The 13,480-nt window shown below is 37.2% G+C and overlaps 1 protein-coding gene across 19 annotated transcripts in view; it reads left to right on the top strand.

The window, feature by feature from the left end:
• MPDZ (multiple PDZ domain crumbs cell polarity complex component) overlaps positions 1-12,484 on the top strand; it is a 111,206-nt gene extending 98,722 nt beyond the window's left edge. For 13 of the 19 annotated variants that reach the window (XM_064641242.1, XM_064641249.1, XM_064641256.1 and 10 more), the window contains 9 exons: positions 9-156; positions 3,559-3,645; positions 5,032-5,128; positions 5,794-5,837; positions 6,875-6,997; positions 7,934-8,038; positions 8,156-8,268; positions 9,265-9,388; positions 10,175-12,484. In XM_064641242.1, coding sequence (XP_064497312.1) covers positions 9-156; positions 3,559-3,645; positions 5,032-5,128; positions 5,794-5,837; positions 6,875-6,997; positions 7,934-8,038; positions 8,156-8,268; positions 9,265-9,388; positions 10,175-10,321 — 988 coding nt within the window. In that variant the 3' untranslated portion in view covers positions 10,322-12,484. The remainder of the gene's footprint in view (positions 1-8; positions 157-3,558; positions 3,646-5,031; positions 5,129-5,793; positions 5,838-6,874; positions 6,998-7,933; positions 8,039-8,155; positions 8,269-9,264; positions 9,389-10,174) is intronic. The other 6 variants (XM_064641257.1, XM_064641255.1, XM_064641250.1 and 3 more) reach the window with 2 other exon arrangements.
• The last annotated feature ends 996 nt before the right edge of the window (positions 12,485-13,480 follow it).

The raw sequence follows: 13,480 nt of genomic DNA, 5'->3' as shown, positions 1-13,480 counted from the left end.
ATTTGCAGAAATGATACAGGTGTGTTTGTGTCAGACATCGTCAAAGGAGGAATAGCAGATACAGATGGGAGATTGATGCAAGGAGACCAGATATTGACAGTGAATGGAGAAGATGTCCGAAATGCTAACCAGGAAGCTGTTGCAGCTTTGCTAAAGGTATTGCCAAAAGAGAAGGTGGATAAGAGTGAAAAATTGAAGTCCAGATTTTATGAAAGCTTTAATTTTATTCAGACTGAGTTCAGACTGTTACTGGAATGTCAGTGAGGTGAGCTGTGGATTCAGATTTAAGCTTCATGAAGTCTAGAACATTCAGATTTTGATACTTTGCCTGATGAAGATGGGAGTGGTGGTGGTACAGAATGCCATGTGTTTATAGGGCAGTAGAGGACCATTACCTAGAAGAACCTAAAATTAACACTGTATTTTCTCTAGCAAACTTAGAATTAGTTAACTATCTCACATTTTTGGAAGGATACTCAGAACTGACTTTAAATGACTGAGAATTCATCAGAGTAGTTGTGCCAAAAGTGATTACTTTCATAGTTCATTTACAAGGGCCTGTAGGGATAAGACAAGGGGGAGTGGTTTTAAACTGAGAGTAAATTTACATTAGATATTAGAAAGAAATTTTTAGGTTAGATATTAGGAAGAAATTCTTTGCTGTGAGGGTGGTCAGGCACTTGAATTAGGTTGCCCAGAGAAACTGTGAATGCCCCATCCCTGGAAGTGTTCAAGGCCAGGTTGGATGGGGCTCTGAGCAACCTGGTGTAGTGGAAGATGTTCCTGCCCAAGGCAGGATGGGTAGGAACTGGATAGTCTTTATGGTTCATTCCCAGTCAAACAATTCTGGGATTCTACAGTTCTATGATTCTGTGATATCTGATAATGTTAATCTTTTTTTAACTCTGTCTAGTGCCTCCTTACATCCATTAAATACTACAATGTATTTCTCAGTGACCAAGGCAGTTAGTATAAGAAATTGCTTTCTCAGAGTTTACTAAGTAAACTCATATCTGCTACTGTTGGAATCAGAATTTCTATTCTCAATAGATTATGTGCTTCTGATATCCTTCCCCTATTTCCAAATCAGAATGAAGTCAGACATACAGCATTTCCTGTGATCTGGCAGGAAGTCCAGCTGGTCAGCCAGCTCATCTCTTTTTCAGTCCAGAGTTTTGAGACGTATGCTGCATGGTAAGGATTCCATTGAGTCAGCATTTTCCAGTGGAAAACTGTTCCACTGGATAAAATTTAACAGACACTAATTGTAGCTGTCTCTTGGATACATAGGCACACAGTCATGGTTCTTAACACTCTCATTCAAAGGTATATTTTTCCAGATCTTGAACAGTTCCTTGAGCTTTTGTTTTTATTGGGGTAGAGAGGTCCTGAGGGCGAGCAGTGCATAGTAAGGGGGATGTAGGAGCACTTCTGTATTTTCAGCATGTGCCCAATAGTGAGAATGCCAGAACTAAGTCTGTGTTGTGACAATGAAGTTGTTAGTGTATTATTCTCTGGTATACTTTTTTTATTTATTTAAGAACACAGTGTTTCTTCTTCATACACTGTACTTTTACCTCTCCTCTAAATAAAAATGCCATTTCCTGTGGAAAGTTTCTTTCATTTTTGCAGGCATTTGGAGTATCTAATTGAAGATGCTTAGTTCCCACTTACCATTCATATATTCATGTTTTAAATACTTCATCGTGCTTAGTAGTACTTGTAATTAATTGTCTTAGCCCTGAGAAATGAAGCTTTTAAAAATACCTTAGACAGATTATTGTTAACAATGGCTTTGTTCACACAGTATAAATGAAATGAAGCGCAGTCACCATTTCCAGTTCAGGTATCCATTCTCTTTTCATTTATAAGAATGAGACCTAGGAGTGAATTCTCTTGAACTGCCTAAAATGTATTTTGCTAGAAAATTATTTATAATCTTTGGGAAGTTCCAGTGTATTTTTAGTAGCATGGGACCAATAGAATGTGTCTTAAGTCTGAGAATTTTGCCGGTTCTTGAAGTGTTTATTTGAAGTATCCCTACAACATGTGAAAAGACTATCAGTTTTTCCACTTACTTGACTTATGGATTTATCGAATGGGAGATTTCAGGAAGACAGTAATAAGGGAAGGTGTAATAAAACTAAATGAAAATTGATTTATTCACAGTTTAGTTGGAAAGTATGACTTCCAACTTTCACACATTGTAATTTTAAAATCTGATTTGTGGGTTTGCATTTTATGTGAGGATGTGGTAATTTTAGGTACACAGATTACTTCGCCAGTTTTCCATTTTGAATAAGAGTTGTCCGTATGGTTTAATAGGAGCAGGAAAGAATGGTTTCCCCCAAGCTTTGATCAAGTCTTTTCCAGGACATAGAGAAGTCAACATTAAAAAGGAATAACTTAAAATAAAAAGCAATTTAGTAATAAATCTTTTTTAGTGTCAACTCTAAGAATATAACAACAGCAAATGAGGGACGAAAACCATGTTTGAATGGATATGTCCAGTTGCTTTTGACATATTGGTGTATTACTGTGAATTTTTCTGACAATTACATGATCCTCTCTTAAGGTAATAAAGATAAAACATGATAAATAAAGGCAAACTTATATTAGGTTCTTGGTATACAGAACTTCATGGTGAAAGAAAAAAGCAGAATAGCAACAAAACTTTGAAATTTCTGTATTTGAATACATTGCAGATAGGTGTCTTCTTTTGACACTACTTATATTATTTTGGAGATTCAATTTTCTAAATCTTGTTTGTAATAATAACTTATCTGTCTCTTCAAAATAATGTCTTGGTTTCTAAATATTTGATAGAATTTTCTTCTAAGAAATGCTTTTTATATAGATATGTGGATACTTGACAGTATAATTAAAAACTTAAAGAGTAGTGAAAGGACTTTACCATGTGCAATCAGTCCATATCACCCAGCTTCTTGCTAGGAGTCAGATGCAGAAAGTTCACTTAAACTACAGATAGATGTTTAGAAAATTTCCTGCCCAAAATTTCTTTAGTTGTGTTGATGTCTATCCAAAGTAACAGATAATTTCAAAACTGTGAGAGAGACGAGTAACTTCCAGTTTAAATATCATGTTCTCAGTCATATAAAGAGAAATGATGATTAAGACTTTGAGGTATTACACTGGTTTTAGTGTTTATTGTGAAAATGGTCAGTTTCATTATTCCTTGAAAAGTGCCAACTTGAAAATAGATGTTGACATTGCAAGAAGACAGAACTACTCCTTATTAAGGTACTCTGTGAAGTAGCAGAGTTAGTCTTCTTGTGTGATTTTCATGTCTGCGTTGTAATACAGGTTAATAGAAAAAAATACCCTGCTCAGTATTGAATATCATGGTGTACCTTAGTCTGTGTGTCTCTGGTCCTGCCATGAACTCTCTGAAGGACTCATTTCAGGGTTGCTAGTCCATCACTCTGTCCTCTGTCTGTATTTTTTTCTTATTCCACTGGCAGATAAGTGACTTAAATATTGTCGTAGGCTTTAATTTTGTAGACAGAAGAGGTGTGTTATAAGTGACTGGTTCTTTAGTGTTCCTTAGGTACAGTAAGACTAGAGGTCGGACGAATAAAAGCTGGACCCTTCCACTCTGAGAGGAGAACATCCCAGAGCAGCCAGGTATATAACTGTAAAACTGGTTAGTTTGGAAGAAATAATGGTTAAATAATGAAAGCAAATAAAAAGAAATGGGTTTATGATGACATCAGGTTTTCCACGTACCTGATCCAAGATGAGCCCTTCCCAAATCTTCATTCGCAAAGCCTAGCCGTGTGATCCAAGATGGAAAAATTCTGCAGCTTTTCAGAACATATTTTTATACATTGACTTTAACATATTGTATCTGATATAGACAGGATCCAACTAAAAATGTACCCCAGAAATGGCTTTGCTCCAGGCTTCAGCCTGAACAGCATACAGAACTCCAATTCTTACCAATACTAGAAGAAGTTAGTCAACCTCTGTGTTACTTTCAGAGTGCTTGGCATGCAATGGAATACTGTTCCAGTAAACTTAGTGAATTTCTCCATTCTTTGCATGTTTTTACTATTATCTTGGTCACCAGAAGCAAGAAACCTGCACCCTTTCCATCAGGCTTCTCTTTTTTATTTGATTGTTGGCTAATGTTATAGTGTTACAAACTCATATCAATTTCTGTATTTGAAAGCATTTTTCATGTGGTAGCAGCTCATATTGTCATTCTCTTCAGTAGGAGCTACATTTCTGAGAGCTCACAAGTTACCTTAGAACTTTTTCTGGTTGTAAACTGAGTATGCAGATCTCAAGTACTGAAGATAAATAGTTTTAAAACAAATCATAATTAAACAGTTTCAAGTGAGCAGGGTTAGACAGGATAAGACTGAAATGTTAGGCTCTCTTCAAAATGGGTATTGTCAAACAAGATGAAAACATGCAGACTCTGTCTGGTCTTATTCTAAGATGAAGCTCACAATGTTGAATGTTTTGAAGAGTGTGTAACAATCAGTGAACTAACTAGTCTGGCCAGGAACCATGTTGTTCCTTTACTTACCCTGCTGGTATAGTGAATATCTTTCTGGAAATTGTGCGGGTGAAGCTGAGTGGAGAGCGTAGTCTTAATTTTAGCTGATGCAGTAGGTGAATATTCACAAGTACATATGAGAATATATAAAGATCTGTCTTTTGTGTTCTGTCCCTACTGTGATAATTATGGCTAACTTGCATTAGAAGATCTCTGCGAGATGATAGAAGGTGCAAATATAATGGCCTAGTCATGCCCTTGGAAGCAGCACTTCAAAGCTTTGCATGGGGTTATAAACATGAAATCTCTAAATTGGTCTAAGGATGTTTCAAAGAGCCCTCTAGAGTGACCAAGAAATATGTGGATTTTCTCTGTATCGGCTTTAACTGGGCGCAGAAAAAGTAAAATACAACAGAACATACACTGAATACAGCTAGTTACAGTTTTACATTTATTAATTGTATGACTGAAGCGGCTCTCTAATCCCAGTCTTACACTGTGTTTAGGTCAGTGAAGGAAGTGGCAGTCTCTCATCATTCAGTTTCCCCATTTCTGGGTCCAGTGCACCTGAGGTCTTTGAAAGTGGTCTAAAGAAGAATACCAGTAAGTTTGGGGGGGGGGGTGGTTGGTGCTTTCAGTGTTTTATACATGTGAACTGGTAGCTGAGATCTTTTGCTGTCTCTAGAATATTTGTAAATTATGTGATGTAGGCCTTAAAATGATTCCTTAGTAATTGAAATGGCAGGGGCAGTTACTGCTCAGTACATCACACATAGATATTGTAATACCTTTTTATAAAAGAAACTAGCAAATTCTTGTGTCAGCTGAGAATCTAAGTTGAGCCATAATTTTCTATTTAATCTAAATACATCTTCAGTCAAGCTGTCTCATTCATAAAAATCCAGATATTGTATAGTTATATGAAAATACATGCAGAATAGCTGTCTTATGCTTAAATGTAGAACAAACTTACTTCTGACCAAAGTATTGCTAGCAAATATTAGTTTTTCCTATTCTATTTGAGCATGCTGAGCAGTTTTATTCCAAACGTTATTTAAATGGAGAAAATGATTGATTCTCTCACCTACTCTAGGAGTATTTCAATCCAATTAATGTAATGACAGCCACTTTCAAATTGGCTTAAAATATATATAACAAATCAGCAGAAAGTTAGAATCATCATAATGGTTTGGATAACTTTATTAGGAAAGTTTTCTAGGAATGCTAGTTTTAACTTTTTTTAAAATTTATTTTAATTCATTTGACAGCAGCTTCTGAAATACAGGGACTAAGAACAGTTGAAATAAAAAAGGTAAGTTATAGCATGAAGTGGTATATATCAGGAACAGATGTTGTAAATGTTGTTAGTAGGTTTCTTTACAGAAAGAAAGTCTAGACCTATTCATTGTTTTGAGAGAGGAATTGATATGGCAATAGAAGTTAATTTGTCTATCTTTTCAGGTCAGGACTGTATGATCTCCACTGCCTATATTTTTATGTAAAATCAGTGTGACTTACTCTGTCACTTTTTGTCAGCTGTGTTGAAAGCAAAAGAAGGAAGATTTACTAAGAGATAATGGGACCTAATTTTGTTACCAGACTGAGTTAAATCCAAACTCTGTTTTGGTGAAGTCAGAGAAAGTTGGAAGGCTGCTTTTTTGTGTTTAGTATTTTTCTGCACACATGTTTTTAATGAAACATACAGCTGTGAGGTTTTCAACTGTGAAATTCAGTCACCTTCATTATGCGTGTGAACTTAGTCACAGGCGGCTTCTTATGGTCCAAAATATTTATATTTATTTGACTTTGCCTGGCATCTGGTTTTCTTGATTACATGGATTGTTTTTAGCCATTTTCTTTTACAGTAGAATCTGTAAATACCAGTTTTACAATATCAGTTTTTGCAGTGAGGTATTCAGGTGTGGTGCAGTACTCTTCCACACTGGGGCACTAGGGGGAGCATAAAGCTTAATTCTAGTGTTTGGGAGGTTCATGATAGGAAGTTGATATAGACAATACTAAAGACAGCAATCCCATCTCTTCGGTTTTCCTTGCTCAGACTTCCTATGCTGAATTAAGGGACTGATGCTGAATTCTGTGCTTAGTTAATAAAATATACAACTAAATTGGGAAATTTTCACCTACCACTGAGAAATAGAAACATCTCTTGTGGTCTCCGTGCTTTCTTGAAGTGATGCAAAGTGTATTATCTTAAAAAATGGGTTGAGACACAGGAATTCTGATTTTCATGAGACAAGGTGCTTAGTGATTTTTTGAGGCAAGCGTAAAGTTCTCTGTATGTGTTTTTCTTTCTAGAAAAATCTTATTTTTTTTTCATTACTGTAACAGAGCCCTGCAGATTCACTAGGAGTGAGCATTGCTGGAGGTGTAGGAAGTCCTCTTGGAGATGTTCCTATATTTATTGCCATGATGCACCCAAACGGAGTTGCAGCTCAGACTCAGAAACTAAGAGTAAGTTAATTTTTAAGAAGGCTGTAAAGATTGCATGGGTAATGCACAGTAATTACTCTAGACAGGCAATAAATTAGCAGTTGGGTGATACAGTCATAAGTGCTTCTGGCTGCGTCAAGAGTTCTTGCTGTTTGAATTGATGAAACAGCAACTCAGATTGGTAGCATGGGAAAATGTAATTGCTGAAATGTACTAACTTAAGAAAGGAAGTCCTAAAGCAATCCTGGATCTTAGAATTAGTCAGCTTCTGAAAACTAAAAGCATAGAGAGTGGTTCAGAAGGATGCATTCTGTAAGCGAGTGCCATTGCTGTGTGGTGCATTGCATTCCATTGCATTGCATTGTTCCTGCAACTGTGGGTATGCAGTATGTTTTATCTCTTATGTTACAGAGATAGTGCTTTTTGGGTTCTGAGTTGAAGTGGGAGGTCTTATCTGATACTGTATTTGAATGTGTACTGTATCCAAGCTGTATCAGACATAGTTGAATTTGACTCAGGTCTCCTGGAAAGTGGACAGTGTTATTTCAAGCTGAATTCAAACACAGAATCTCTGATGATAATTTGCTACTTGAGTCTATCTTCAGGTGACGTGCAAAATGCATCTCTGTTTTTTACGTGCTGTGCATTTCTAGAATGTTAGGATCAATTCTGTAAACCGTCATTACTTTTTTACACTGAATACGCTAAACTATTGAATTTTGCTCATTCTGATGTTGACTTTCCCACTTTTGTAGTGGGAAAGTTATTATGCAGTTAAAAGGGTTTTTTTGCCTACAAGAGGACTGTGAATGTACAGTTGCTAATTTCTTTCTTCCTGCTGTATATTACTGATAAAATCTGGCTAAATGCAAATAGACAGATCTGCTGTTGTTGAAAGAAGTGACAAATAAATCTGTTTGTCTAACTAAGTTAGATTTTCTACCTTTTCTTCTGTAGGTTGGGGACAGGATTGTTAGCATCTGTGGAACATCTACTGAGGGCATGACTCATTCCCAAGCTGTTAATATCTTAAAAAATGCTTCAGGCACTATTGAGTTGCAGGTAAAAAATCTTCAGTGACATTTTGAATACTTTCTGAATACTGTTTTGCCAGCTGCTACAATGAATTATTTTAGTGTCAGCATTCTTATTTTACTGGTTTATGAACTCTGTTCCTAGGTTGTAGCTGGAGGAGAAGTGAGTGTCATAACTGGTCAGCAGCAGGATCCGCCTACATCCAGTCTTTCATTTGCGGGACTAACTTCAACTGGCATTTTTCAGGATGATTTAGGGTCAGTAACTATAGAATATGCAACTTCTGTAGTCAGTTGTTTTAGATGGAACTCAGTCTAAAAATCATACAAATTCTAGCAAATAATAGATGAATTGTTTGGCACAATCATGATTAACACACTGGTGTTATGTGGCACCTGTAGGCCAGTGGTTCTCTTCTGCATTTTTCATTATATGATTTGCTATACTGCAATTTGTTTTTGAACTTCTGTAGAGTTATGGTGCGATTTGATTTCTTCTACATTCTCCATTGTTTCACTGAGATTTGGTAGCTGGGATTAATTGATACACCAAAAAAAGTCCCTTTCCACTGTAGTACTTGTGTTTCCGTAATGTGCTTTCTAGTGCTTGGATATCCTGAGTATCGGATGTTTTTGATATACCTTGCTTCTAATACACTTGCAAGGTACATTATGTAAACAATTTTGCCTCAATCTCTGTCATAGATCTGAGGCACTTTTCTTTTAGGAACAGGCAAAGAGAGAACAGGGTTCTGTAGCCACACGTAGCTACTTTGAAAGGTAGAATTTCAAAATTTCAAAATTTCATACAGTCGAAGTATATGTGGGGGAATATACCTACAGATGATATGTATAAACGTGTGCATGCAAATACACGTTTATCTATTAGAGGAAGAGAGAAGCAATCAAACGTTATAGCATAAACTGATGGCGCTAATTTTAGGCATTACAGGATTTTTGAAGTAGATGTTATGGAAACTTGAGGTACTGGCATTGCATCTGTACTTCACTGGTAAGCACATAGCAGCCATAACTATGTCCTGAGCTGTGTGTTTGAAGTAGCTACTTTTACGTAATAATATAGGCATTAGACATTTACAGTGTTTAACACAAACTTAAATAACCAGTTCATTACAATAAAAGTATTTATAGTTAGAGTAGAAAGGGAAATGTATTGATTAGCATAAAAGAAATATTATACGTGTTAAATCTAAAGTTCAGACAACATCACAATAATCTTGTCCCTTTTCTTAGACCTCCTCAGTACAAGACTATTACTCTGGACAGAGGACCGGATGGCCTTGGCTTTAGTATTGTGGGTGGCTACGGCAGTCCCCATGGAGACTTACCCATTTATGTGAAGACAGTGTTTGCAAAGGTAGGTGTAGGTTTGTTCAGTCAGTCCATTTATTAGTTCACTCAGACCAAATCATGGCCTTAGTTGGCAGCCAAAAGATTGTTACAGGTTTTCCTTTTTAGTGTAAGTGCTGGTCAAAATGTACCTCCAGTAATTGAAAGCTGTAGTCTTCAAAAGATTCAGAATTTCTAAATACACGTGATCCAGCATATGGCATTCTTTTCCACATCTCAAAATGGGAATTGTGCACATACTTAGAAAAACATTTCCCTTGCCTTATATTTAGAGTGTGTTTTCTTCAGGTAGTAGAGGGAACTATATTATTGAACTTAGATTGGACCTTTGGAGTAGTTGAAATACTAACCTGAGTTTAATAGTTTGGACTGCTGTAGGAAACAGCCCTGAGTCAGAGAAAACTGGAATGAAGAATCCTAAATTTTTATGGTAAATCAGAGTGTAGAGCTGGGTGTTAGTGACTGAATTTCTTAAACAAGTTGCTGAAAACTTCCTCGGGTCTTGAAAATGCTAATTCTATGATAGCAGGGTTTAAATGTTTTACTAGCTGGACAAACAGAGTTAAGGGAACAAAAAATCCTGTAGGTCTGATTTGTAGATGTTGTGAAACTTAGGGCAGGGCAGACGACTGCACTGTAGTACAGTTGTACTACAATTGACTGTATTGGAATCACTGAAAATCAAAAATGTTTCAAGGGGTTTGTACACTGTACCAATCTTAAACCATAAGGGCTGTGTGTCAGGAAGAAAAAGAAATGCATGAGTCTGCAGTTATGTGTTGTATCGTTTCAGGGTGCAGCAGCAGAAGATGGACGCCTGAAGAGGGGCGATCAGATCATTGCTGTGAATGGGCAGAGCTTGGAAGGGGTGACTCATGAGGAAGCAGTTGCTATTCTGAAAAGGACAAAAGGATCAGTCACTTTGACTGTATTGTCATGAACTGGCTGCTTGAAGGGTTAGGGTATTATTTACTTTCCACATAGTAAAGAGAATGGAAATGTTTGTATAGTCTTCTTGCTCTTCCAGATTCACAGGACTCGGTTACAGCACTGAAGAAAAGTAACATTTAACCATATTTCTGTATACAATAGAAGTACTTCTCTTACTGTCAAGCCACTGGGATGAAGTTATGTCAGCTATGGAAAGAGATGGATATTTTTCCTATTAGTAAGTCAGCAGGGAAAAAAAGAGAAAAGAATGTTTGCATTAATAACCACACAGCAAAACTGAAATGTTTTGCTAACAGCCTTTGGATATTTGAATAATGTTGGAAAAATTACAATTTCACGAAGTCAGCAAGGGGATTGTATGGGTAGCAGTAATCAGAAAACAGGAATAAGGTTACTGAAGAAAAAAAGTACTAATAAAATAGAGACTTGGGGGATAGAGGGAAGAGTATGTAATCTGGAGGCTGATTATTAATGGACTTAGATGGTTATTTGTAACTAGATGATCTTTAAGGTCCCTTCCAACCCAAACCATCCTATGATCAAGTAGAAGGGGATGGGTGGGTACTTGGATGGGTTAGTTTGCTTGTCTGTTTATATGTTTAAATTTCCTAAGTCATGGTGTATCCCAAAAAATAGAAAACTGTGTTTCATTTTGACTTAGATTTGAGGGTTTTTTTGTTTTGTTTTGATGTTTGTATGTTTGTTTGTTTTATTGCTTTGTTTGTTTCTCATTTGTTGGTTTGGGTTTGGGGGTTTTGTTTATGTGGGTTTTTGGCAGGGAGTTGAGGTTTGTGTGTTTGTTTCAAAAGGAGAGGACTTGTGCTCAGGGCCAAAAAATTCAGTGCTAGTGGAAACTGTTCCTGGTGAATGAGAATGCCCAGCAACTGCAGTATTAGAAGAACTAGACTTTTATAATAGTAGTATTTTCTAGTGTATATGGATGTGAAAACTACCTTCCCAGTATGAAATGTCTGTAAGCAAAGGTTATTCTCTTCCAATGTGCAAGACTAACTACAGGCTCAATGCAGACATTTCTTCAAGCTGCATGAATCAGAGCTGTGAACAAACTGCTCAGAGCAGGTTTACTTGGCTGCCGAAGATGTCTGGATATCTTTTAGGCCAGTATGGAAGAAGTTGATGTTACAGTGTTGCTGCTGTTACCAACAGCAGCAAAGGTAGAGTCCTCCTTGAACTGAGGAGACATAAAACCAGGACTAATGTGTTGAGGATGGGTAAAGACCTGAACATTCCTCCCAGTGGAGGTGAAGAGTAAGACAACAGTGAACATTTGCATCAGTAATAAGCAGAAGAGATTTGAGAGCCACAACTATTTTTTTGGGGATATTGATTTTAGAGGCACAAATACAAGATGTGTCTAGTAAGTACAATGCAACCATGGAGCTGTTCTTTGCTCAGCAGTGTGGTCAATAAATGTATCACTTTTTCCTCACTAAAACTTTATGTAAAAGTAGCACTCAATGAAGCTCTTAGCTGATTGTAGCCTACCTGCCTTTGCCTGCCTTGCTTCTAGGAATCTGGCAGATAAAGCACGCTTTTCCCGTGATTTATTTTCCTGCAGAAAAATTTCACTAAGTCTTTTGAGGGAGAAAGATACCCAGCTAACTAGCATGCTAATTAGCAGAAAGATCCCTTGTGTTGATTAGCCAAAAAAATGTAGCAAGAAGGCCACCATGTCAGTTGTCATTTAAGAGAAATCCAAACTGAAAATGCAGGCAATGTTCAGGCCATCATTATGGGAAAACACAAAAGACTAGCATTTGTTTTAGTGGGGTCACAAAAGCAGTATTAGAAGTGTCTGTCAAATAGTATTAACAAATTGATAGCTAAGTGTAAGCGAATTAACAAAAAATCCACCCCTTTGTCTTTTTAACTGCTCTAGAAGTTACACTGTGGTAGGCTAAGATGGAAGAAATCACGTGGTACCATTACTGGATGCTGCTGTTATTGAATTGCTCTTTTATACTCATTTCTTGCATAGTGTGAGAATTGCCTACATTAGAATATGTAAAGTCACTTTACATAGTATCTATATTTGTAACAGAAGTAGTTTACAGCTATTTTGTTACTGCTTTTGTGTCACAATGTGGGATTTAAATAAATAAATTCCAAACTGTCATGATAAAGAAGTAAAGTTGCAGGTGTGTTCCTGATTGCTTTACAATGGCATGCTCGCATTGTTCATTTTGTTGCGAAAGATGAATTCAAAATAATTTCATAGTTATAAAAAGGCATTACTCTTATGTGAACCTTAATTTATTTTTTTTTTTAAGATTTTATCTTCACTTGCAAACTCATTGCAAATCCATGAAACTATGAAGTTGTCTTGCTTTTTTGTGCCAGAGATCATTATTCATTTTTCAGTCTGTTTAAAAAGCATTCCTTCAGGCATGGGACTTGCCATGAAGGATCAACAGTGAGCCATGGAGCCTGTGACTCAGAGTACAAGGTCTCCCAAAAGCCTTATGCCCATTTTCTGGTCAGATATCCATCCCTTTCTTTTAACTTTGCTTACCTTTCAGCTATTCAATGTGGAGGAGTAGAGTGGTGTTAATGAAAAGGGTAGACAAAAGCTCACTTGCTGTTCCTGAAGACTTGCTCCCTGACAGGTGTGGTGGTTAGGAACCCACCTCTGGGTGTAGCAGAGTCACTCCTTGGTGGGATTGATGCATACTCAGCAGTTTTAAGTCCTGCATATGGGTGTGTACCACAAATCTGACAATCTTCACTTGCAGTCCTGGAAATCAAGGTGGTTGGTTGACTGGGGGATTTTTTAAAAAATTTAGCCTTGAACATCTTGGCTTTAATTTAAAGATTATGCAGAGGAGCTATAGGGTCCCCTGGTGGTCTAGTGGTTAGGATGCAGTGCTCTCACCGCTGTGGCCCGGGTTCAATTCCCGGTCAGGGACCCCGGGCAGATGGAGCTCGTCAGCCCTGTAAGGCCATCCATCTAAGAGAAGGTCACTCTAAACAAACCTACGTCAGGACCTCGCTACCACTGTCCAAGCTTGCTCGGCCCCGGCAGTTGAACCTTAGGATTAAAGGGTGGGCTCAGTTCAGCGCACACTGTGTCTCAACTAAAAAATCCACTGCGCAGGCTCAAAAGGTAATGACCTTTCCCAAATCTTCG

Source organism: Pseudopipra pipra, chromosome Z (assembly GCF_036250125.1).
Source record: "Pseudopipra pipra isolate bDixPip1 chromosome Z, bDixPip1.hap1, whole genome shotgun sequence".
Classification (NCBI taxonomy): Eukaryota; Metazoa; Chordata; class Aves; order Passeriformes; family Pipridae; genus Pseudopipra; species Pseudopipra pipra.
Note: the sequence above shows the minus strand (reverse complement) of the source record. Positions and strands in the feature narration are given on the sequence as shown.